This window comes from Cucurbita pepo, chromosome LG04 (genome assembly GCF_002806865.2).
Source record: "Cucurbita pepo subsp. pepo cultivar mu-cu-16 chromosome LG04, ASM280686v2, whole genome shotgun sequence".
In the NCBI taxonomy this organism is placed as follows: domain Eukaryota; kingdom Viridiplantae; phylum Streptophyta; class Magnoliopsida; order Cucurbitales; family Cucurbitaceae; genus Cucurbita; species Cucurbita pepo.
In genome coordinates this window covers 5586214-5610995 of record NC_036641.1, presented here as the reverse complement: position 1 = coordinate 5610995, position 24782 = coordinate 5586214, and the positions used below count along the sequence as shown (strand labels likewise).

General features: G+C 35.4%; 5 protein-coding genes across 13 annotated transcripts in view; 3 read left to right on the top strand and 2 right to left on the bottom strand.

Moving 5' to 3' along the window:
- The first annotated feature begins 859 nt into the window (after positions 1-859).
- Positions 860-3569, top strand: LOC111792729 (cytosolic Fe-S cluster assembly factor NBP35). The gene is made up of 3 exons (XM_023674294.1): positions 860-948; positions 1077-1178; positions 2489-3569. Exons 1-3 carry the CDS (start codon positions 912-914, stop codon positions 3418-3420), a joined length of 1071 nt encoding a protein of 356 aa, XP_023530062.1. The 5' UTR covers positions 860-911; the 3' UTR covers positions 3421-3569.
- Positions 3570-4517: 948 nt separating this feature from the next.
- LOC111792730 (54S ribosomal protein L37, mitochondrial-like) lies at positions 4518-5719 on the top strand. The gene is made up of 2 exons (XM_023674295.1): positions 4518-4666; positions 5137-5719. Exon 2 carries the CDS (start codon positions 5145-5147, stop codon positions 5547-5549), a length of 405 nt encoding a protein of 134 aa, XP_023530063.1. The 5' UTR covers positions 4518-4666; positions 5137-5144; the 3' UTR covers positions 5550-5719.
- A 3611-nt stretch (positions 5720-9330) lies between these two features.
- On the top strand, positions 9331-13496 carry LOC111794055 (lysine histidine transporter 1-like). 3 transcript variants are annotated; one of them, XM_023676170.1, is made up of 8 exons: positions 9331-9487; positions 10722-10879; positions 11577-11960; positions 12038-12431; positions 12538-12643; positions 12726-12817; positions 12977-13045; positions 13168-13496. In XM_023676170.1, exons 1-8 carry the CDS (start codon positions 9437-9439, stop codon positions 13264-13266), a joined length of 1353 nt encoding a protein of 450 aa, XP_023531938.1. In that variant the 5' UTR covers positions 9331-9436; the 3' UTR covers positions 13267-13496. The 3 variants fall into 3 exon arrangements, with proteins under 3 accessions (XP_023531938.1, XP_023531940.1, XP_023531939.1); XM_023676172.1 differs by lacking the exon at positions 9331-9487 and having other exon boundaries at positions 10871-10939; XM_023676171.1 differs by lacking the exons at positions 9331-9487; positions 10722-10879 and adding an exon at positions 10884-10915.
- Positions 13497-14426: 930 nt separating this feature from the next.
- On the bottom strand, positions 14427-15755 carry LOC111792153 (TLC domain-containing protein At5g14285-like). Its single transcript, XM_023673488.1, has one exon. The coding sequence runs from the start codon at positions 15584-15586 to the stop codon at positions 14849-14851; it is 738 nt and encodes a 245-aa protein (XP_023529256.1). The 5' UTR covers positions 15587-15755; the 3' UTR covers positions 14427-14848.
- A 1733-nt stretch (positions 15756-17488) lies between these two features.
- LOC111793053 (transcription factor GTE9) overlaps positions 17489-24782 on the bottom strand; it is an 11767-nt gene continuing 4473 nt past the window's right edge. The window contains exons 3-13 of one of the 7 annotated variants that reach the window (XM_023674755.1): positions 23882-23884; positions 21487-22352; positions 21345-21399; positions 21129-21254; positions 20831-20898; positions 20634-20709; positions 19168-19245; positions 18549-18658; positions 18366-18432; positions 18138-18268; positions 17489-18058 (exon numbers count right to left, since the gene is read on the bottom strand). In XM_023674755.1, coding sequence (XP_023530523.1) covers positions 17786-18058; positions 18138-18268; positions 18366-18432; positions 18549-18658; positions 19168-19245; positions 20634-20709; positions 20831-20898; positions 21129-21254; positions 21345-21399; positions 21487-22341 — 1839 coding nt within the window. In that variant the 5' untranslated portion in view covers positions 22342-22352; positions 23882-23884 and the 3' untranslated portion in view covers positions 17489-17785. Of the gene's footprint in view, positions 18059-18137; positions 18269-18365; positions 18433-18548; positions 18659-19167; positions 19246-20633; positions 20710-20830; positions 20899-21128; positions 21255-21344; positions 21400-21486; positions 22918-23191; positions 23548-23881; positions 23885-24782 lie in introns of those variants that run through there. The other 6 variants (XM_023674754.1, XM_023674751.1, XM_023674749.1 and 3 more) reach the window with 6 other exon arrangements.

Below are 24782 nucleotides of genomic sequence, written 5' to 3'. Positions count from 1 at the left end.
ATATATATATATATATATATTAAATTTAAAAGTTTAAGGATACTATTGAATTTTTTTAATTACGAGTAAAACTAAAATTCAAAGGTATTTTATATAATTTAATAAGTTATATATTATATATATATATTAATTTAAAAGTTTAAGGATACTATTGAATTTTTTTAATGAGTAAAAATAAAATTCAAGGGTATTTTATATAATTTAATAAGTTAAATTATATATATAAAAAATATTATTAACTGAAAATTCCAATATTACGGAAACATTTTAAAACTATATTAAAAAATTATTGAAAAAGTCAACCCGGTAAAATATTATTCTTTTAAATTTAATTCAAAAAAAAAAAAGAAAAAAGAAAAAAGAAAAAAGAAAAAATATATATATATTAAATTTCAAAGTTTAAGGATATAATTGAATTTTTTTANATATATATATATATATATTAAATTTCAAAGTTTTAAGGATTTATTGAATTTTTTTAATTAAGAGTAAAAATGAAAGGTTACAAAAGGGTATTTTATATAATTTAATAAGTTAAATTATATAAAAAAAAATTATTAACTGAAAATTCCAATATTACGTAAATATTTTAAAACTATATTAAAATATTATAAAAAGTCAACCTTGTAAAATATTATTCTTTTAAATTTAATTCAAAATTTTAAATTTAAATAATTATTATTATGTAACTTTTAAAATAAATATGAATATTTAAATTTAATCTATTATCAACTGTACGGCGGATAGGGATAACTAAAGCTATTTTTTTCTTTGAAAAAATAAATAAAAAATAAAAAACTAAGCCGACTTAGTAAAATAAAATAATTATATATATATATATATATATATACGAAAAACAGAACCCTACCAGAAAGAGCCTCTCATCGTTGTTGACGGAGGAGCTGGAGGCAATGGAGAACGGCGAAATTCCTGAAGATGCTAATGAAAGTAATGAAATTCCCGTTCTTTTTGTTCGTCTTCTTCGTCGTTGGTGGATTATTTATCTGATCAGCTCTGTTTTGTTTTGTATTATATTTTGGTTGATGTTATCTTTGTGGGGTGTTTTTGGATTTCAGATTGCCCAGGTCCTCAATCGGAGTCGGCAGGGAAATCAGACGCTTGCCAAGGATGTCCCAACCAATCAATTTGTGCTACTGCTCCTAAAGGCCCTGATCCAGGTTCTGTTTCGTCTCCATAAACCCTACGAATCTGTTTTCGAATTTGGATTAGTTTTTGGAGAGTGATTGCTTTGTGATTATAGCTTATAGGCTTTTAGGGCTGATTGGTTTACTCTGATTAGATGGTTCTTGAGGCTAACATGATTGTCAATTGAGTCCTGTTTATGCTTGTTCGGAATGTATTGTCTGGCCACATGCCTGTTTTAAACCCCTTTTTTGGGGTAACTAGTTGTCAATTCTTCCTACTCAGGTTACATGATTGCTTTGTGATTATAGCTTATAGGCTTTAGGGCTGATTGGTTTACTCTGATTAAATGGTTCTTGAGGCTAACATGAATGTTAATTGAGTCCTGTTTATGCTTGTTCGGGATGTGTTGTCCATGACCACATGCCGAGTGACTAGTTGTCAATTCTTCCGACTTAGGTTATATGTTATCAAAGCCGCCGTTACCTACTCGTTTTTAGCTTATAACATTGCTTTCTTTACAATTGTTTTCAACGTATTTCCTCGCTTACGTTTCCAAAATATTTCTCTCAAACGTGACCCGAGACTCTCCCTAGTAGAATTGGTCGGAATTATTTGGTTAGAAAGAAATAGGAGAGTGGAGGAGGCCTTTGGGTAAAATCGTTACATACATTGAAAAATACTGACAATGACGACACGTGATTCTTTTCCATTCCGTGTAGCCATGTCTTGCTTGTCTTTCCCGATGACCTATTTACCAAGAATGAGATTGTGAGAACCCACATCAGTTGAGGAGGAGAACGAAGCATTCTTTATAAGGGTGTGGAAACCTTTTCCTAATAGACACGTTTCAAAAACTTTGAGAGAGCCCGAAAGGGAAAGTCCAAAGGAACAATATCGGCTAGTGTTGGGCTTTACCCTAGTGGATAATGTGTCATTCCGTTCACGAATTTTGATTCCTATTCCCAGTGACCAATATTAACACCATCTCCTTCCTTGTATTGCTGCTTCTAGCAAATTGTTCTTGAATTTTGAAGGGAACTTGTGTTGTCCCCCATTGGTTGGGAAGGAGAACAAAACACTTTTTTATAAGGGTGTGGAAACTTTCCTCTAGTAGACACGTTTCAAAGCCTTGAGGGGAAGCCCGAAAGGGAAAACTCAAATAGGACAATATCTGCTAGCGGTGGATCTGGGTCGTTACAGAATTAGAGCTGTTTGGTTTTTGAAGGGAATTACTGTTTAGAACTGTTTGGTTTTCTCAACCCTACATATGAATACGTTAATAGAATCTATTATCTGTGTGTGTTTATGTTCTGTTGACCATTTCTGCCACTCCTGTTTTCAGACCTGGTTTCGATAGCTGAACGAATGGCAACGGTTAAGCACAAGATTCTAGTTCTATCCGGGAAGGGCGGGGTTGGAAAGAGCACGTTCTCTGCCCAGCTTTCATTTGCGCTAGCTGCCATGGACTTCCAGGTCGGTCTCATGGACATCGATATATGTGGCCCAAGTATACCAAAGATGCTAGGCCTAGAAGGTCAAGATGTGCATCAGAGCAACCTTGGATGGTCCCCTGTTTACATAGAGTCCAACCTTGGAGTTATGTCAATAGGATTCATGCTCCCTAACCCTGACGACGCAGTCATTTGGAGAGGCCCTCGAAAAAACGGGCTCATTAAGCAGTTTCTAAAGGATGTGTACTGGGGAGAACTCGACTTTCTGATTGTCGACGCCCCACCAGGCACTTCAGATGAACACATTTCAATCGTACAATGTCTCGAAGCTACTGGAATCGATGGCGCAATCATAGTCACCACCCCACAACAAGTTTCTCTCATCGACGTGCGCAAAGAAGTGAGTTTCTGCAAAAAAGTCGGTGTCAAAGTCCTTGGTGTCGTAGAGAACATGAGTGGCTTGACTCAACCACTGTTAGATCTGAAGTTTCTAAAGACAACTGAGACAGAGGAGCAGGTAGACGTAACAGAATGGGCAGCAGAGTACATCCGAGAAAAAGCGCCCGAGCTGCTTAACTTGATTACTTGCAGCGAAGTGTTCGATAGCAGTGGGGGTGGGGCTGCAAAAATGTGTAGGGACATGGGGGTGCCATTTCTAGGGAAGGTGCCATTGGATCCACAGCTTTGTAAGGCAGCAGAAGAAGGAAGGTCCTGCTTTGGTGACCAGAAATGTAGGGTAAGTGCCCCAGCACTGAAGAAGATCATAGAGAACTTGCTAGAAAGCCAAGGGTTGTCAACAATGTCAATAGACGATAAGGCTTAGAACAGAATTAAAAGAGGTAAATCTGAACATTTTTGAGTAATTTAAGGTTGTTGTGCTATTATTCTATACACAATTTGCTTCCATTCAAGTTTATAAACTCATGTTTGTTTCTCTTTGTTTGTAAGATATATCATTGGTTTGATCTCCAACCCGAAATTTCTTGAACTCAATAACTATATACGTAGGTATCTCGTAGGACTTTTGACTTGATGGAAAGGACTCTAAAGGACTATACGTTGCAAGCGTTAACTTGTTACGAACTCTCTATCTAGCAGGAAAGAAACTGAACTCTAGAAAGAATGGGCTTGATTTCACATCGGTTGGAGAGGGGAACGAAACATTAAGGGTTTAAAATTGTGAGGCCGACTATACCTAATAGGCCAAAGTAGACAATATCTACTAGCCGTGGTCTCGGGCTCTTATAGGACTCCACACATAATAATTCATATCCTCAAAATCCCTCCAACAAAGAAACTTGATTCATATCACAAAATCAGAGCACGTGAAGGTATCAACTCTTTCGTGCAAAATTATCAAGTAAAGAAACTTAATCTCGTAAGATTTTCAGCAGAGAAAGAGACCGTTAATATTTTGGAAATAATTTTGGAAATTGTGGTATATTGTTTTCGTCAATAATAATTTTTTTTGGAAATTGTGGTATATTGTTTTCGTCAATAATAATTTTTTTTATAAAGGTAAAAGGGGTTAATGCTATTTTTTTTTTATGAATATTTTTTTAAACACCATACTAACCGTAAATGTATTTTTTTTTTAATTTTTTAAAAAATAAAGAGTATTAATAAAAAAAAATTTAAGTAACATATTTGAAACACTATTAAAAATTTAAGGGTATTTTTGAAATAAAATATTAATGTTTGTATCTATATTTTTAGATTATAAAAAGTTTATGATTTTTTTTTATAATTAAATTTTCCAAATTTACATCTAATATATCTTTAAATTTTCAATTGGATAATTATTAAGTTGTTTAAAATGCAACAGAAAATTAATAAATTTATCGAACATAAAATAAAAAATAAAAAATAAACATTAAACATTAAAAAAAAAAAAAAAAAAAAAAAACTAATTTAACAAAAATAAAAGAAAGAGAGATAGAGAAGAGTCCGTAGTCGAAGCCCTAAGTTCTAACTGTGTGTAAGGTGCATCTCTTTTTCTCCATTGCCGAACTCCGATTCTCATTCTCAATCTCCGCCATTTCTGTTGCTTTCTTCTCCGTCAACTACAGGTATCTTCCTCGTCCTCCTCCTTATTGTCATCTTGTTCACTGTATTTCTTTCGTAATCATGTTTAGAACGAAACATCTTTCGTAATGTGAGAATTTGGACTTACCTGGCTGTCCTTTTGATGTGTGGAGCTTCCTAATCTTGGCTGTTTATCACTAATATTATGAGGACTCAACGAATTTGAATTTTGTTGGTTCATCTTTTCCGGATTTCTTAGGTTAAATTTCGTTTTGGTTCTAGGAATTAGTTTAACATAAAAACAGATTTCGGTTTTCGTTAATCACCTTTAGACTCCAAAAACTTGAATTATTAGGCTGCAGATTCTCAAACTCCGCTTCGCGTTTCAATATCTGTTCGATTTACCATGCCAAAACTTGTAGGCTTATTAATATGATTTTGAAGGAAAATGACGATCCAAAAACTTGAATTATTGAGTATGTCTGTTTGATGATAATGGTATTATGAGTTGCAGAAGGAAAAATGGCTATGAGCCAAATTAGATTGGTTAGAAGAAGCCTTCTGAATACCAAAGAAGATCTGATAAAATTGACAAATGTTCGAACATTTGCTGCTGGGGGCAAAAAGAAGGGTTCTAAAGGAGGGGGTGCGGCTACTGATGCTCCTAAAGCATCAATTCTAAGTAAAGAGGTCAAATCTACCACTGTAGTTGGTGCCAATATTCTTAAGGAAGGTGCAGATCCAAAAGTCATGGCAGATTCGGAGTACCCTGATTGGCTGTGGCGTTTGATCGATAAGCGTCCAGCTCTTAGTGAATTACGAAGGAAGGATGCCAAAACGCTTCCCTATGAGGATCTCAAGCGCTTTGTTAAGTTGGATACTCGAGCAAGGATTAAGGAAAACAACTCTAGTAAGGCGAAGAATTGATGTAAGAATCTAACCCAAGCTTTGTTGTTATTGTTTCTTTTATTAGTTTTTTGCAGCTCTTTCTTCCATAAAAATCGTATGATTAAGGCTAAATTACAAGTTTAGTCTCTTGACTTTCGTGGTTGTTTCAATTAGATCTCTGAGCTTTTATAAGTATTTGAATCTTGACATATCCAGCGTTTTAAAAACTTCATGATTTACTAGAAACTTTGCTGAACTTGTAATTTTTCGTTTACAATCGCATCCCGGTTCACGACTTGGAACACTGGATTAGTTATATGCTTGTCATAGCTAACAAGTTTCGTGTGTGATCCGTCTTGCTATCACCTTTTCTCCCTTTTCGACATTGCTGCATTCGAAGCCTGTTTGATGTCTACTTTCTGTTAATTTCTGCAAGCATATTCAAACCCGACCAGCTCGGTGCAAGTCGATAGAATTGATAAGTACTAACAAATCTTGTTACAAACCTTCTCCTTTTGCAGAAAACATCAGTTAGGGGTCGAGTCAATCTCCATGAAAACAAGAAAGAGTATGGTTTTTTTTTTTTTTTTTTTTTTTTGNAATTGTCAAAATTTTGAATATGAATAGAACACTCTATGCCCATTAGATTCTTTTTATCTTTCACATCTAGTCAACTTTCTTGTCCTAAAAGGATGCTTTTGGAATCAACCGATTCCGAAATCGGTTTTCTTGACGAGTAACCAAGTGTTCGATGAAAAAAATCAAATAGCAAGCAACCCTGAAAAGAAACTATGATGTCCCACATTGGTTGGGGAGGAGAACAAACCACCATTTATAAGGGTGTGGAAACCTTCCCCTAGTCGACGCATTTTAAAGCCTTGAGGGGAAGCCCAAAGAGGACAATATCTGCTAGCGGTGGATCTGGGCCATTACAAATGGTATCAGAGCCAGATTCCGGACGATGTGCTAGCCTTCTCGCTGTTTCCCGAAGGGGGTAGATACGAGGCGGTGGGCCCCAAAGGGAGAGATTGGAGGAAAGAAAGAGTGTCAGCGAGGACGCTGGACCCCGAATGGGGGTGGATTGTGATGTCCCACATTGGTTGGGGAGGAGAACAAACCACCATTTATAAGGGTGTGGAAACCTTTCCCTAGCAGACACGTTTTAAAGCCTTGAGGGGAAGCCCAAATAGGACAATATCTGTTAGCAATGGATCTGGGCCATTACAAAAACAAAAAGAATCCCATTAGCTACGAGGAATTGGTCGGAGTAAAATCTAGCTACGAGGAATTGGTCGGAGTAAAATCGTTAGTGACATAAACATTTGTTTGTTTTTTTGTTTCGATGTTTCTATGATGAGAAGTTTGGTGTAAAATCGTTAGTGACATAAACATCAGTTTGTTTGTTTGTTTGTTTCGATGTTTGTATGATGAGAAGTTTTGTGTTTCATTGAATATCGACCATGTATATAATATCGAACATCTGTCTTTTTTTTTTTTTTTTTTTACACTCCAATTGGTTTTAGAATTTCATGTGTGTTTATTCATCAATGATATTTTTACAACATTTATTCAATGGGTTGTATGATATGGAGGGATATTTTCCTTTTTTTCCTTTTATGCCCTTGTCAAAGTTATGGAATTATTTAAGTTAGATAAAAAAAACATCTAATGTTTTTTTAAAACACCATCTATATGGTTGATTAGTTGAGGTTGTTGGATTTTTGTCACAACGTAACATTAATATCGGTTGTAAACGTCAAATATTATAACTGTTCAGACCTACTGCTAGCAGATATCGGATGTAGGACCTCTGCCAAATCCACCTCTTTGGGGCCAGCGGCCTTAGGCACACCGCCTCGTGTCTACCCCTCTTTGGGGAACAGTGAGAAGGCTGGCATATACCATTTGTAACAACCTAAAATAAATAAATAAATAAACAAATAAAAATTATTCATAATAATAGTCCAAAAATAAAGGTAGAGTTGGGTTGCAACCCTATTTTCGGGTAGGTTGGGTTTAAAAAAAAAAAAATAAATGTCAGCGAAAACCAACTTGAATTGTGATGGATAGTCTGAGTTGATCGAGTTATTGGGTCATACAAACACTTCTGACATAATTGAGATGGAGTTAATCTTACTTAATTTTTCGAACACAAAACAAAATTACACATTTTCAACATCTCCAAAGTCCCGGGCCTCTTAACTCGAGAAAAGCTAACTTGAATTGTACAATACATGTCAATTTTTTCCAAATAATAATTGATATCTTATTCATTAAGCTATGCTCGATTTATCGTGCATGTCTTATCATTTAAAATAATATTCGATGCATTTTCTATTCAACGAGTTTACGTGATCTTTAAAAATTAGAATCAGATCCTAACTATATAAGAACGACAACCTCCCAAATAATTTGGGTAAGGTCGGAAAATATATATATATATATATATATATAAATAAAGAAAATATATTTTTTTAAGCATAAATTAAATGTTTTATAATAAGTATTAAACAAATGAATGCTTATAAATTTTTAAAATAACTTTTTGATAATTTAAATTCTAAAAAATTATTTATAATTACTAAGGCTCTAATTTATTTTTAATTTCATATTTTAATTTTTTTAAAAAATAGGGAAAAAAAATATATTTATAACCATTTTTCTTAAAAATTTGTCATTTATTGTTTTTCACTTTCCAAAAAGAAAAAGAATTACTTTTTATTTTTCTCACCAAAAGAATTTATTCCTCTTATAAATTTTATTGCTTATGTTATTTTCTATTTTAAATAATATATAATAATTTAATTAAAAAATCTAAAAATATGGTAAATATTGTCCTATGTGGGCTTTCTACTCTCGCTTTAAAAAGCATCTGCTCGAGAAAGGACAGTTTCCATGCGCTTATAAAGGGTGTTTTGTTCTCCTTTCCAACCAATGTGGGACATCACAATTCACGCTCTTCGGGGCCCAACGTCCTTACTAGCACACCGTCTCATGTCTACCCCCTTTGGGGAACAACCTCCTCGCTGGCACTAGTCCGGTGTCTGACTCTGATACCATGTCAGATGAACACGACTCTTTATAATGATATGATATTGTCCACTTTAAGCATAAGCTCTCATGGCTTCTAAAATGTTACGGACGAAAAAATTGAAAAAAAAAATTCAATAAATTAGTTGCTTTAAACTATTAATAAAATATTCTCGAGAATCAAATTTACTTTAGTGTCTTATCTATCGAGTAAAAGTGAAACCGACCATCAAAATAAAAATCTAAATATAAAAATGACGACTCTTATTTATATTTATATAGTTTAAATTTTTTAATTTTCGTATTTGTATCATTTAGTCGAAAAAGAATGTAATAGATATTTATATTTTTAATTGTGTCAATTACAGTCGGTGAATTTTTAATTTTTTATTTAATAGGACGCTAGCGTATTCGACATAGGCTACAGTTATTGTCCGCTTTGACCCATTACGTATCGTAGTAGTCTCACAGTTTTCAATATTTATTAATTTATTAAATATAAAATTAAAAGTTCAAAAATTTATTAGAGAATTTATAAGATATTTTTTAGAATTTAGGTACTAACATTTTATATTTTATTTATTTATAAATTATAAAATTATTTAATTTATTTTTAAAATTTTCAATTTTTGTTCCCTAAATTATTGATTTATTATTATTATTATTATTTATTTATTTATTATTATTAATTTTTTAAAAATTCATCAATTTTTAGAAAATTTAAATATAAAATTTTAAAAATTTCCAAATTTGCAGCCTTCTTCCTGGTATAAATACAGAGCTCCCCCACTTTCATTTCTATGAGTTGCATCGTTAAAAGCTTCTGCAAATTTTTTTGTTTACTTCTCTCCTTTTCTCTTGAATTTCTTCTGTAACTTCTAGGTTTTCAGCCATTCATGGGAACTGAAGGTCCTCCAAGAACAAGCATTAATGGTGGCAACGACGATGTTTGTTCTCTCGTTCTCTTTGTTCTTCCCTCTTTTTCTGTTTCAATCGATAATCGAAACAGATTGATTTTCTTTTTGGAATTTCGTAGTTATCGATGTGTTGGGACTGAACTGAACTCAAATCGTTGGAATCATGGTTTATAAATTTCATGATCTATAGCTCATTTATGAATCAATCTGTTTTTCTTCTTCTTTTGATTTTGATTTCGTTAGTCCATTTTGAATTTCGATCTTCTTGTTTCAATGACCTAGTCAGTTTTAGAAAACTATACTCATTTATTTATTTTTTAGTTAGATGAAGAGTATAATCTTTTGAATACTTCAACTCAGCTACGTTCAAATTGACATACTCCAATCATTTAATCATTTCTTTTAGTTCGACAATATGTAGCGGTGAGAATTTGAACTTCTTAACTAACACTTTCGACTTAATGGTCGAAGATAAATGTTTTAACTAGTTAAGCTACGCTTGAGTTGGAGCACCTTTTTTGAATATGTACCTTCATGCTCCAATAGACTTGACTAACACCTTTGTACTCCAATAAACATTTATTTTTGGAGTAGAGATTTAAATCTCTGGACTAATACCTCCTTCAGCCTCTCAAATTTGTTGGTTAAGAATATATGTTTTAACCCGTTAGAATTAGGTTTGAATTGAGATATTCATGTCATAAATTTATTGCGTTTACCAATGATCCATAATCATCCTCTTGGATAGCTAAAACCTACATATTCCTTGTTGGCTTTGGTAATTTAATGTTTCTATTCATAGCCTTGATGGTTTGTCCTTGTTTAGTTCTAAATTTTTTACTGCACAACTTGAACAAAACAGGTTGCCTTTTGTGGTGTGATTTCATGTTAGGAGATTAGTTGAGTTTAATATGATGATGGTGAATATGACTTGTAGTTTGAGACCACAAAAGGAAAAAGAAAATATCAGTGGGTGTCCACATATCAGCACTAGACTTTGCCATATGGTCTGTGGGTCCAATTCCCAGAAAGATTTTAGGGTGATGTGTGAAATTTGGATCATGAAACATAATGAAGAACCTTTTAAACATTACTTTAATCTTGAGACTGATTTTGAGATTGGAATATTCTAATCAACCTTAAGACTTCCAAGATTATAATATTTTTACTTTATACATCATTCTGTTACTGATTGCTTGCTTGCTTGCTCGCTCTTTATTTGGCTTGCCATTGAAATGATATCTATCTTTTGGCTGATTGATAGGGCACCAATAAAACAAAGGAACAAAAGGCAATAGATGATTGGCTTCCAATTTCTTCTTCAAGGAACGCGAAATGGTGGTATTCTGCCTTTCACAATGTGGCTGCCATGGTTGGTGCTGGCGTCCTTAGTCTTCCGTCTGCAATGGCAAGCCTTGGATGGTAGTAAGCTCGAACTCTGATGGTAGATAAAACTTGGTGAATCTTTAACTACCCTAAGTTGTAAGAGCCCAAACTCACTGATTTTTCTCCTCTTTGGGCTTTCTCTTTTGAATTTCCCCTCAAGATTTTTAAAATGCGTATGCCAGAGAGAGGTTTCCACATTCTTATAAAACATGTTTCAGGATCCAGCTTCCTCGCTCGCACTCGTTCCCTTCTCCAATCATTCAGCCCCTTGGGGGTCTAGCGTCTTTATTGGCACACTGCCTCATGTCTATCCTCCTTCAGGGCTCAGTCTCCTTGCTAGCACATCGTCCAGTGTTTGGCTCTAATACCATTTATAACCATCCAAGCCTAGCTCTAGTAGATATTATTCTCTTTGGGCTTTTCCCTTCAAGCTTCCCCTCAAGGATTTTAAAACGCGTCAACTAGAAAAAGATTTCCAAACTCTTATGGAGAATATTTTGATCTTCTCCCCAACTAATGTGGGATCTCACATTAGTAGTTGTCGAAGCAAAAAAGTAAAAGAATTTTGAGAATAGGTTTAAACTATAGCGACCATCAACCAACCATCGTTCGATTTAGATATTGATATTAAAAGTTTATTAAACACAACATTCTCATGTCATATTGGACTGAGTGTGAGCTAATTTGACCTCTTCGATTGGCATTGATTAATCCAATCAATTTGAATTTGCAGGGGTCCTGGTGTGGTTGTCATGGTATTGTCATGGATCATCACTTTATACACATTATGGCAAATGGTGCAAATGCATGAAATGGTTCCTGGGAAGAGATTTGATAGATACCATGAACTCGGTCAACATGCGTTTGGAGAGAAATTAGGCCTTTACATTGTGGTGCCTCAACAACTCATTGTTGAAGTTGGTACCAACATAATTTATATGGTGACTGGAGGGCAATCGCTGAAAAAGTTTCACGACCTTGTTTGCCCGAGCTGCAAGAGTATCAAATTATCTTACTTTATCATGATCTTCGCTTCAGTTCACTTTGTACTCGCCCACCTCCCCAACTTCAACTCCCTCTCTGGTGTCTCTTTGACTGCAGCTGTTATGTCCTTGGCGTATGATGCTCTCACAAAACTCTCAAGTATACAAAGTTATAGCAGAAATTGACCTCGAGTTCTTGATTGATTCGCAGTTACTCGACGATTGCTTGGACAACCTCCGCCACAAAGGGTGTTCAGCCAGATGTGGACTATGGATACAAAGCTAGTACTACATCAGGGATAGCTTTGAACTTCTTAAATGGTCTGGGAGATGTGGCTTTTGCTTATGCAGGGCATAATGTGGTGCTCGAGATACAGGCAACAATCGCATCTACACCGGAGAAGCCCTCGAAAGGACCGATGTGGAAAGGAGTCGTTGTCGCTTATATCGTTGTTGCCCTGTGCTACTTCCCTGTTGCTTTTATTGGATACTGGATGTTTGGAAATTCCATGAAAGAAAACATTTTGATGTCACTAGAGAAACCTACATGGCTCATTGCAATTGCTAACATGCTTGTTGTGATCCATGTTATAGGAGGTTACCAGGTAAACTTCTTCAATCGATGTCGATTCTTCGTATCATCTGCAGTTTGAATGAACGGCTAGCTGTTCGATGTAATTAAACAAAACGTACTTGTTTGTGTGACTGCAGATATATGCAATGCCAGTGTTTGACATGATAGAAACTGTATTGGTGAAGAAAATGCATTTCAAGCCTAGTTTTACGCTTCGATTCATGGCTCGGAACGTATATGTCGGTAAGTAAGCTTCAAATCATTCCTGCCCTTTCAAACAATACTAAACTTAACTAACTGGGTATTACCCTATGATTTACTGCAGCAATCACAATGTTCATTGGCATTTGCTTCCCTTTCTTTGGTGGTCTACTTGGATTCTTTGGAGGATTTGCCTTTGCCCCAACAACATATTTCGTAAGACAACTTTTTACTTTTGGTCATCTTTCTTCTTGTTTCTCATTCTTGTGGAGTATTTCAGTTATCGAACCCGAAAACGAAACTGTCTAAAGATTTTTCGTGACGAAATTACGATGCTTACTTACTGATACTTCTCGTTTCATTTTTCTTTCTCAGCTACCCTGTGTCATGTGGCTTTCCCTTTACAAACCCAAAATGTTTGGATTCTCTTGGTGGACTAATTGGGTAATGCTCTCCTCGCACAATGCTTGTTTTAAAACTTTGAGGGTAGCTCGGAAGGGAAAGTCCAAAGAGGACAATATCTACTAGCGGTGATGCTAATGTTTTCTTCTCTTCATCGGTTTCAGATATGCATCGTACTTGGAGTGGTTATAATGGTCACAACGCCTATTGGAGGACTCAGAAATATCATACTTCAATCGAAGAACTACTATTTCTTCTCATAAATTACAATTGCTTCACTTTGAACTCAAAAGAAGCATATGACAATAGTATCCATAGGTATGTAGAATTATAAAGATAAATAGAATCCTGGAGTCCAAACTATCTTAGAGAGGGATTTACGGTGTCTAATCCCTCGTTCGGTATCTTTGTAAATATAGTAATTTCAATGCTAGTTACATTGTCAAACTTTAATCATTATCCACAATCAATGGAACAGTATTGCTTCAATTTACTTTGAGAACTCATATCGGTTGGACAAGGGGAACGAAACATTCTTATCTAAGCTTCTGTTACAAATGATATCAAAGTCAGACACTATGCAGTGTGCCAGCAGGAAGCTGAGCTCCCAATGGGGCGAATTGTGAGATCCCATATATGTTGGAGTGAAGAACAAAGCATTCCTTATAAGGGTGTGGAAACCTCTCCTTAGTGGATACATTAAGGAAATCCAGAAGGGAAAACTCAAAAAGGACAATATATGTCCGTAGTGGCCTTGGGCTGTTACAAATGGTATCAAAGCCAGACACTAGACAGTGTGCCAGCGAGGACGTTGGGCTCCTAAAGAGGTGGATTGTGAGATCTCACATTTGTTGGAACGGGGAACTAAGCATTCCTTACAAGGGTGTAAAAACCTCTCTTCAAGGGACACGTTTCAAAACACCTTGAGGGGAAGCCTAGAAGGAAAAGCTAAAAAAAAACAATATCTACTAACAGTGAGCTTGAGCTGTTAAATTGTATCAGACCCAGACACTGAGCAGTATGCCAACAAGGACGCTAGCCCCCAAAGGGGTAGATTGTGAGATCCCCCATCTGTTCTCCCTAGTGATGCGTTTGAAAACCTTGAGGCGTAGCAAGCCCAAAAATGACGATATCTACTTGCAGTGAGCTTGGGTTGTTACAAATGGTATCAGACCCAGACACCGAGCAGTATGCCAACAAGGACGCATTTTAAAACCTTGAAGGAAAGCTCGAAAGGAAAAGCTCAAAGAAGACAATATCTACTAGCAGTGAGCTTGGGCTGTTACGTTACTTACCTTCGATTCTCTCTTGTTATGATAGAAAGGCAACAAAAACTCCAACCAGTCCACAAAATCCTCCATTCATTTCGTCATTTTATAGAGCATTATCTTCCCTACTTGCATATAGCTCACAAGAACAGTCATAATCTATAAGTTATTAGGCAAATTTGTGTAACTCAGATCATACTAAAAACATAACAACACAGGAATTCACAACATATTTATATATATATATATACCACATGAAAAAGAACAATAAATTACTCATTGAAGAAGAAGAACAAGAAGAACAAGAAGAACAGAGCATCATAATTCCATATAAGAGATCAAAAAACAGAAAGTTACTGACCATAGAACTCTCTTCCATGGAGAAATCTTGATACCCTTTTTCCTTCTCTGAATCATCACTGAATAGAAGATGAATCCCAATGGCTACCTTCTTCTTCTTCTTCCTCCTATGTGGGTTTAAACAATCCCCACAGAAAGCCTCTCCCCTCCATTGTTGCAGACCAAAACAGAGACAGAGCTTTTGAACAAGCTCCAATAATGGCTTCCTTCCTTCCTCCTACCTCCCCTTCTTCTTCTCCATCTTGCTGCTTTTTTCTCTGTAAAGCTCAATCCACAGATTCATAATCCACAAAATACTCACAGAAATGGCGGTCGCCACAACAAAAATCCAAGAAATCCAAAGCCATTTAGGAATCACACTCTCAGCTCCACCATTAACGTAGAACTCCCCCATCTTGTACAGAAAATACGGCCCAAAAAATCCTCTAACAATCGAATACAGCACATAAAATGGAGGAGACAGAAGATCACAAACCCTACCTGCAAACTCAACATCGCCTCTTCTCGCTCTAGCAAGCGTCCAAGCGTTCTGACAAAAGCTGGTGATCTCAGCGAGAATCAAAAGGACAAGAATCGCATAAGCGCCATGGGAGACAACATATCGGCAAGTGAAGAACACGAAGAGAGTAACCAAATGATGAGCGATGAACAGCACATCCGCAGGGAAGAAGACGAGATAGTGCAATAGATCCATGAGAAAGTAAGCGATGCTGTAATCGAGAACAGAGTTTTGAAGATCGGTGTTCGGTGAAGCGAAACCGCGACCGGCGTCGGCAAAAATAGCGCCGGAAGCTAAGAACACGGCGGGGGTTCCATGTGCAAAGGAAATCGCGCAACTCGAAGCTTCCGGCCGGATCTTAGGGCTCCAATTACGAAACAGAAAGAAATAAGCAATGATATAGATCGTGAAGAAGATGGAGAAGAAGAACGGAAGAGGATTCAGATGGGTTTCCATCGAAACCCGGTGATCGGAAATTTTGAACGCGGAGAAAAGGGAGGGAATGGATTTTTGGAGAGAATCAAACCGAAAAGCGAGATGGGTTTTTCGGATTGAAAAGATCGAAACTCAATAAATAAACAATGATCGAACTTTTTTTTATTTTTTTTTTATTTTTTCTGCAGAATCTTCAAAAACTTTGTAATAATTTTATATTTGAAATTTATTATTCTATTTTTCTCTAATTTTAAAATATAATTAAGATTTGTCTATCGTCATAAATGGCAACTACGGAGAGAAAGGGATGCTCGTAGAACGATGTGGACGATTTTCTTGTCTCCGTCCTTATATAAAAACTTTCATAAAATTTTGTCCTACTAGTACCAGGTCGAGATATTTTTTAGATTGTAGAGTTAGTTTTTTAATAATGAAATCTAACGTAATTTAACTACATAATATTTTAATTGGATATGATTGGTTCGGGTTGATCTAATTATTTATTTCATTTTAAAATAACTATAAATATAAATAGGTAAAATATTTATTTATTTGAAACTAAATTTTAATATATATTTTAAAAATTACTTTTTAGAGTAAATAATAATAATAAAAAATAACATAATTGGGTTAGTTCCGATTTTATATAACATAATTGAGTAAATATTCTAAAAAATAACATACACTTGAAGCGAGACAAGAATCACTCTTGCTTTTATATATATATAATTGGGTTAGTTCGGGTTGACCTGGTTCCTTGCCTACTGAACCCATACTCAATCTGAACCGAATTAAGTATATAAAAAAAATTCAATCCAACCTGAAATCCTTTCTAAACCAACCAAACCCTTATAGTTCGAGTTGGGTTCTTGAGTTACCGAGTTGAGTGTACACCCCTAATTTCAGGTACCACTATTTTACTTTTTAAAAAATGAAAAAAAAAATACCGACACTATATAGATTTAACCTTATATGACATCTAGAAGTCATTCGGGTAGAAGGTCGATAATCAAATTTAAAGTGTGTAGAGGGAAGAATCAAAAATGTAAAAGTGGTAGGTTATACTTCATGATAGAATAACAATAAATTATAATAATTGTATTTAATTTTCATGTATAAATATTAGGTAGGCAACGGTAGGTCACCTTTCACATCAACTTATGTTTCTAACCATATGCATTCAATAATATCAATCCAAAATTTAAAAATAAAAATAAAAATAAAAATAAAAACTTGAAAATAAATACCATAATGAACCGTAGCCCGCTTTTACCTAACTCAGCCTAATCAATACCTAAAGACTCCCATGCCTTTCTTGGTTGGACCAACCCAACCAGCAATTTCCGTCTTCCTAAATTTTGAGAGAGAGAAGGGCACAGTGTCACAATTGCACTTTTCTTGACAGCAGACTTTGCGATTGTGTGGCACTCGCTTCCCGACTTTGCGATTGTATGGCACTCGCTTCCCAACAACAAGTGAGTCGAGCCAATTTGTATTCGCGTCACCTATAACCGGAAATGTATACTCAAGTCGGTAGCCTCGACTTAAGAAAAAAGTTCTTAAAATCGAGGCCATGGAGATTGTGAAAGAGAGTTTAAAAAGCAAGATTGAGGGAGATGGAAAACAATACTCCCTAAGACGAGCATGACCGCAACACAAAGCAATTCTATGACTGATAATGCAATCAACAATCGTAAAAGTTCATACGTTTGAATCAAAGAACAAACATTTTAGAGCAGCATCGTAAATCTAGACATCTAGTATAATTCACCACATTCATATGAGAAAAAAGCTAAAACCGTCTTGAATTAGAAACTTCGAAAACCATAAAAGACGATTTTAACTTTTTCCGAACAATACGACACGAACCGAAATTGGTAGGAGGAACACAAAAAGAAAACCCCTAGAGAATTAGGAGAAAAGTTGGTGCTAAAACTAAGTCCTGTTTTCATTCACAGACCCATATGTGTATGTTTTGAAGTTATCTCAATGTACAACACACAATACAGATAAAGAACACTCTGCTCATTTCCAAACCAAATCAGAAGCACTTTCTAAATGATGGCTTCTATTCTGTAACCAAATCAATCAAGAACACCTCTGCCCACTTCTATCCTAACTTCTTCCTAAAATATAAATATAATCAATGATCATCATGGGGAAAGGATATATTCTTCTGTTCATTTGCCTTGATGATCATCAGTTCTATCATGACACTCCCTAATCGATTTCACCTTCTTCTACATCTTTTATAGCGTTTGAAGATATGTAATTCGGCTCGATCTCCTCGTCCTCTTCGTCTGCTTTTATGAACAAACCCAGTTGTTCCAATGGATTGCTCCCTACAAATTTGAAACTACCCAGACCGTCTTGTGAGTGGTCGGGGCTTGTTTCGTCAACCGAGCTTGGTAACTGCTCGGTTGGAGCAGCTTTGAGCATCTCCCAGTCTTCCAGGAATTGGGAGTTCTCATCTATTATAACAGTTTTCTCTATCTGCATTGTATTTAAGTGAATGAGCAAATCTATGGAGTTCTGGGTGATTAATCTGGCGCTTAGATTGATTGTAATTTACCTGCAGCAACGCCTGTCGTGCTGCTTCTCTGTCGAGCTCCCTCTTTCGTTTAGCTTCGGCTGCAGCTTCTGCTTCAGCTCTTCTTTGTGCATCTTGTGCAGCCTTGGCTTCTGCTTGCAGTCGTGCTTTTTCTACATTTCATGTAAAGAATTTGTTAAAACACAAGCGGGAATACATCATAAACCACAAGAACAAACCCAGATAAAGTTCACAAGACCTTCCAACTACCTTTCCTCTGCTCCAGTTCCAGTTCCTCCCTCTCCCGTCGCAACTTCTCGGGATCACCCTTGTCACCCTGATCTCGGCCCAGATGAAAATGCACACCATCCAGATCAAAACTTGCAATCTCTCATTGCAAAATCCATTAAAAGTAGTACGAGGCTAAACAAGTACGCCGTGTATTGAACCAACCTGTGTCATCGTCTTTTCTTTAGCTCTTAAAATTGTGTCCGCAAATCGGTTCTTCAGAAGAGCAGCCCGGTAAAGCCTCTCAGGAGAGACACGCTTATCAGAGTAGTTACCTACAATATTCATTAAATGAATTAACTGGAATGCATACATAAGAGGGGTACAAATTCTCACTCTTAGAGTGAGCTAGACATGCCTTTAAGTTTAGGCACTTTTTCTTAAAATAGTTTTTAATAAGAACACTTTCAATAACGCATTGTTTACATTTTTTTGAAAGAACATTCAAGAACAAATTTGTTTGGTTGCCTACACTCAAAAAAGATTCTACTAGTCATAAATATGTTCTTTTTTTCTTATAAAAGTCACTTGCTTATGATCATCTCCAAGTGTTTCTTCCAAAGAAGTTCTCTCATCAATCTGGTTTGTTGAAATTTTCTTTTGTTTATTACCAAGCACGTAATTTTTTAGAAGTGTTTTTGAGTCATCTAAGATCACTTAAAAACTTAACACATTCTAAATTAGTGATTCATCTGAAAGTGATTTAAGGGAAAAGTAAGTTCATTTAAAAGCCTTCTTTTTTTCTTTTTTTATAAAGAACTCCAAACACACACTTAAAACTCACCATCCTGATTGCAATCTGACTCGGTAGAACTAGGCTTGCCTGAAGTCTGCTCAAGTTGTTCGTAGCCACCTTCAAATTCTGTGGGAAGTCGTTAAATAGCATGAGTGACAAAAGAAAATGCTTCAAATTCAACATCCATTATCATGCCCAATGACAATATAAAACAAAAACTCAAAATGGTGCCAAGAAAATTAAGGAACTACTTAAAGGCAACTATTATGATTTAAATTATAAAAAAAAAAATACACAACATAAATGAGGCACAGTCATGGCAGTTTTCTTCTTTTTATTTGTGATTGCAAAGGAGGAAAACATCAATCCCACTGCAGATGGATATCATATGCCTATTACTAAACATCATTTAAAGAACACAAATTTGGTGGACAATACAAATAAGAGAAAGGTCAAGTACGGGCTTTCATTCAGAGCCTAAAGAGGCACAAACATGAACAAAGACACGGCATTTAAAATACAATGTTTCATGTCAAAATACTAAAAGAATTCAAACCAACTTATAAAATTCTTAATTGAATAAACATTTAGTTGTCAAGAAAACATTTAGGGTATTAATTAACATCTGAGGAAGTTATCAATAATACTTATATGTATTTCACATTCTAAGATATCCTGCCATTTAAACGCATGTTTAATATGCATGAAAAGTGTTTGACATGCACCCCAATCCGTGTCACACTCAAACACCAACTCAATTGGTTCAGCTAGAGTTTAACATGCATCTAACACAGGTATATTACCAAAAGTAAAGTACGTGTGCTTGAAAAATCAAAACAATGATATACATGAAAACACTCGAGCATGCTTACCAATTTTTCAATCAGTAGTAATGTTCATTATAATAGAAAATAAACAATCTATGAATGTCAAGAAAAATGAATTATTTTAAGATTCGCCACCATTGAGATCTAAATAGGTTTTGACAATGTTACAATGGAGCAATTTCACATTCCTTGAAAAACACAATACATAAACATATATGCATTGGCAGTGCTTCAACAGACTATTTATGGTTCAGTCCCAAAAGTTTAATGTATACATACAATCAGCCCCTAATCAATTTAATATATACATACAATCAGCCCCAAAAGTTTAATATATACAAGAAAAAGGACTTAGTGTTTGTAATATATACATACAATCAGCCCCTAATTAATTTATCGATCAACATATGTAAATAATCTCATTAAATCTTAAGAACATGATCTCATTAAATTTCAAAGATTAGAAGTGTACGTTAAACTTTTTTAAATGTCTAATAAATAAAGTGCCCAATTCATATGGGTATCCTAGATTTTTTGAAAATGACATCTCAAGGTGCCCCTATCCACAAAAAACTAAAAGCTCATATTTAATACTTGTCCAGAGTTATCTATTTCATGAAGATAAAAAAAGTTATAGCATAATCCAATTTCTTAAAACGAATGACAAAGAAGGATAAGAACACCCACGATTCCTTTCAAGAGGTCCATCCGAAGTAGTAGCTTCAATCATAGGACCTTCGGAGCCAATGGTTTCTGGAACCTGCTGATAGTCCAAAACAAGAAATCAACAAACTCTGACATCCATTAAACAATAACAACAACGCAAGTATTCATATTGACCAGAGGCCACCCATTTGATAACAAGTTACTAATCAATAAAACACCTGTTCGTGCACTCGAATTGAAGCTTTGTCACACTCAGAATCGTTTTCATAACTAGAAATATCCGAATCTGCAAAACACATAGGTCGCACAATTAAACGATGACATTCCACTCATTTATCAACCCATCCAACATACGGATCTGTTAGCTATAATACATACATTACGAGACTCCTCAAGGGATTTCAATAACTACAATAAGAAGGTATAATGCTAAAAGATCTTGATCTCGCAAAATAGCAAAGACAGAATACCACAACAGAGATACCACAGAACACAGAGAAGGAAAACTTGACTAACCCTTTGAATTTCTCGAGACCGCGCATTTGCTGTTAGCAGCACCTTTCTCTATCTCTGAAGGAGCACAGCTTGAAACCGGAGCTTCATGCCCACCAACATTCATATCCTCATCAATTGGCCCACTCCCTAATATTGCAATAAGAAGAAAATAGAGTAAAGAGCTATAGGAAAATCAAGTCGATAGTATGCTTAGTGAAATCAAGGAAGGCCTAAGACCTTTAGATGGTTGCATTGATGAGTTGCTTACTCCGGAGTCATTCAGCATCTGCAACTGAAAGTAATAAATTATTTAATACAGAAGCAGTCAAATACACACAAAGTGTAAAATAGAACACAATTGTCGAATCAGTATTAATACCTCAATCACACAAGGTTCAGCACCGGCATTATTCTTTTGTTTTTCCTGAAAATGATCATCTAGAAGCTTCCGCAATTTGAAAAGTGTATCATCACTGAGATCATCAATGTTAACCTCAAAATCTTCTTCTCCAGATTCCCTTCCACCAGAGCTATACTCTCTCAAGAAGTCAATTATATGCATGGGCAATTCTCCTAACAGCGACTCCAGCTCTCTCCCCAGATTTAGCTTTTCTTCGTCTGTCATCACACGCTTGGTGGGCATCGGTGTAACTTCTTGGGGCCTAGAAGCAACTTTCATCTTTTTTTGAGGCGTGTGCTTAACAGTCTCAACAGCTTCCCGAGGTCTAGATTTAGATGGCAATGCATGACCATCAGTTTTGGGCAGTTTCTTCTCAATAGCCTTCCATCTCATATCAAAATATGAATTGAGAACATCAGCCATAATATGCACATCATTTCCAGGGGGATTGTAAGTCATTGCATTGGAGAAAGTAAGCTTCACATCAGCAAGAAAATCCAGTGGACTTGAGTATGCTCCAGAAGATAACTTGGACTTCACGGTTCCCAGATCCATTGGATGCTTAATAACCGTGAAATAATCAGGGAGATTTAACTTCACTACATCAACAGGCGTGTTGAATACCCAGGCATACTGGTGCGACATTAACCTTTTCAAAAGTTGTTCACATTGTTTCATCAAAGCTGCTGAAGTAGCATTTGTGCTGTTGGAAACAGAAGCTTGCACGGTAGACTCAACTCTACCTGAAGCAACCTGTCTGCTTCCTTGCCCTTTCTTTTGGCTTGGAACATTAGATTTCTTTTGTTTCCCAGAAGTCAAATTTGAGGTATTCATAATGTACTCAGCTGATGGCCCATCGCGTCCATTGCTACAGCTAAGAATATCACTCGAAGACGATACTGTAAAACTATTCGTTCTAAGCAATTCTACTCTCTTTCCGAGTGTCTGAATCTGTTCAAGTTCTTTTCTCAACCTATAAATCAAGTCCTTCCTCTCAGACTGCAATAGGTTTGTCAAGGGAAGAACTCGGGTGGGAACTCGCAAACCTTCACAACTTTCAGAATTAAAACTGATACATCTCCTCATTGGGGTACTAGAAACTTCTGAAGCAGCAATTTCAGGATCAATTCTTCCCGAGCTTCCAGAACCCTCTGATTCACCGGTACGAAAGGAACTATGGCCATAGTATCTTTCCGGGTATCTGATATTCTTTTCCGTCCTCATATCCATTTATATGAACCACCCTCCTGCTTCAGAAGCGCCTTGGATAAATTCTGCTTCTTCAAGAACACAGTCACTAATTCAGCACGTAATCATACACCTCTGCAATAGATTAATCACGCCAAATCATTCATTCAGACCAAACCCTGGAGAAATCGAGAGCACCAAGAGCGAAAATTTATCACCACTCTGATGAACTCAATACCAACACGTCCATTCAGTAACTCACGAATTAACCCACAAGACAATAACAATATAAGGAAAAGTAAGAACAAATCAGAACAATTTTTTTGTATTTTAAATGAACTATAACTCAGTAGTATAAATTACGAAAAGAGAGCAATTAGATCCAATCCAAATACTCGTTTCTTTACAAATAACCCAAGTACAACAAAACCCCCCGAGATTTGACCATCTACAAACCCCAAAATTGAAAAACAGACCACAACCCTAGATGAATTACCAGTCGCTTCACGAACTTGCGAGTAAATCCCAACAGCTCCACGAAACAAAACCCCTCGCACAGGCCTGAATCGCAAGAACACCCCTCCAACAACTAAAAACCCGAGAAAACCCCAATCGAAAATCGTAGATCAGAACCCGTCACTGAACCCCACAACTTGAAATCGAACTTGAAACACAAATGAAGGATGCAAGCAGAACATCCAAACCTCAAATCCGAGAAAACTTGCAGAAAAACAACGCCAATCGAAGTCGAAATCGAAGATCGAAGAAGAAAAAAGAATGCGCGTCGAAAACCTAGAGAGAGGAGAGAGAGAGAGGAGAGAGAGAGAGAAGAGAGAGAAAGTGCGAAGCCCTCACTCTCTAGTCTACTATGCTAAAACACAAAGGCCGCGATTTTTCCACGGGGTGGAGGGAAATGGACGGTTGAGATTGAAGGCACCAGTGGGTGGATCGGGCGATCGTAGCCGTTGCATGTGGATCCCAGTTGGGAGGAGATTTTATTTTAAATTTTGCCAGTCGGTGAGAAAAGTAAATGACGGTGGGAATTTGATTGGTCAAGATTGGAGGGAACTGTAAATAAAAGGGGAAATCGTATACGGATCTCAAACCATCTTACCTAATATGATTGGGATTCAATATTAAATCCAAGTCCGTGATTGCTGATCGAACGACATGTCGTCCCCTCAACCGTCTTAACTTCTTTCTTTAATTGAATTAATGAAAATTTCTCCTAAATTTTATATTTCGAAACTATTCTTAATTTTTTAAAATTTTTAAAATTAAATGAAAATGGTTAATACTTTATTTAAAAAATATTATTAAAAATTATAATTAATAAAAATTTCTCTAAATTTTATATCCGTCTCAAAAATATTTTTATATTTTTTTAAAATTTTTAAAATTGAATGAAAATCGTTAATATTTTATTTAAAAAAATATTATTAAAAATGGTTTAATTGAATTAATAAAAATTTCTCTTGAAAATATTTTTTTAATTTAATGAAAATCATTAATAATTTATTTTTAAAATATTTTTAAATTTTTAATAATATTTCAAAACTACATTTTTCATTATTACTATATTTAAAAAATATTGATAAAATTTTAAAAGTAACCTTAATAATCTTTACCTTTTTATAAAGTTCAAAAAATACGAAAATCATAAATTTATCTATAAACAATTTGATATTCTTTAAAAAATTCAATAGGTATTTTTTAATTTTTCAAAACCACTTGATAATATTTTTTAAATTATTTGCAATTTGAATCAATGATGTTTTTTTGGACTATTTTAATAGTTAATATTGAAATTTTCGTTCACATTTTATTCATTCACATGAGTGAAAATCTACTCCTCGTTTGGCGACACCGAATTTTCTCGCTAAGTCGAATTGCTTGACAAACTCGGGAGGCAGACCATTTTGCTTTTGATTTGGGGGGAAACCCAGCTGCTACCGGTCGGGGCAGGCAAAAACATTGACCCACAACCCTGCCGAAAAACACAAAATTTAAGGATTTTTTTTTTTTTTTTTTTTTTTTTTTTTTTTTTTTTTTTTTTTTTTTTTTTTTTTTTTTTTTTTTTTTTTTTT

Coding starts and splice junctions, on each gene's coding strand:
- LOC111792729 (XM_023674294.1), top strand. CDS start 912: ATGGAGAACGGCGAAATTCCTGAAGATGCTAATGAAA. Junction 949..1,076: donor TCCTGAAGATGCTAATGAAA/GTAATGAAATTC, acceptor TTTGGATTTCAG/ATTGCCCAGGTCCTCAATCG. Junction 1,179..2,488: donor TCCTAAAGGCCCTGATCCAG/GTTCTGTTTCGT, acceptor TCCTGTTTTCAG/ACCTGGTTTCGATAGCTGAA.
- LOC111792730 (XM_023674295.1), top strand. CDS start 5,145: ATGGCTATGAGCCAAATTAGATTGGTTAGAAGAAGCCTTCTGAATACC.
- LOC111794055 (XM_023676170.1), top strand. CDS start 9,437: ATGGGAACTGAAGGTCCTCCAAGAACAAGCATTAATGGTGGCAACGAC. Junction 11,961..12,037: donor GCAGCTGTTATGTCCTTGGC/GTATGATGCTCT, acceptor ATTGATTCGCAG/TTACTCGACGATTGCTTGGA. Junction 12,644..12,725: donor GGCTCGGAACGTATATGTCG/GTAAGTAAGCTT, acceptor GATTTACTGCAG/CAATCACAATGTTCATTGGC.
- LOC111792153 (XM_023673488.1), bottom strand. CDS start 15,586: ATGGAAACCCATCTGAATCCTCTTCCGTTCTTCTTCTCCATCTTCTTC.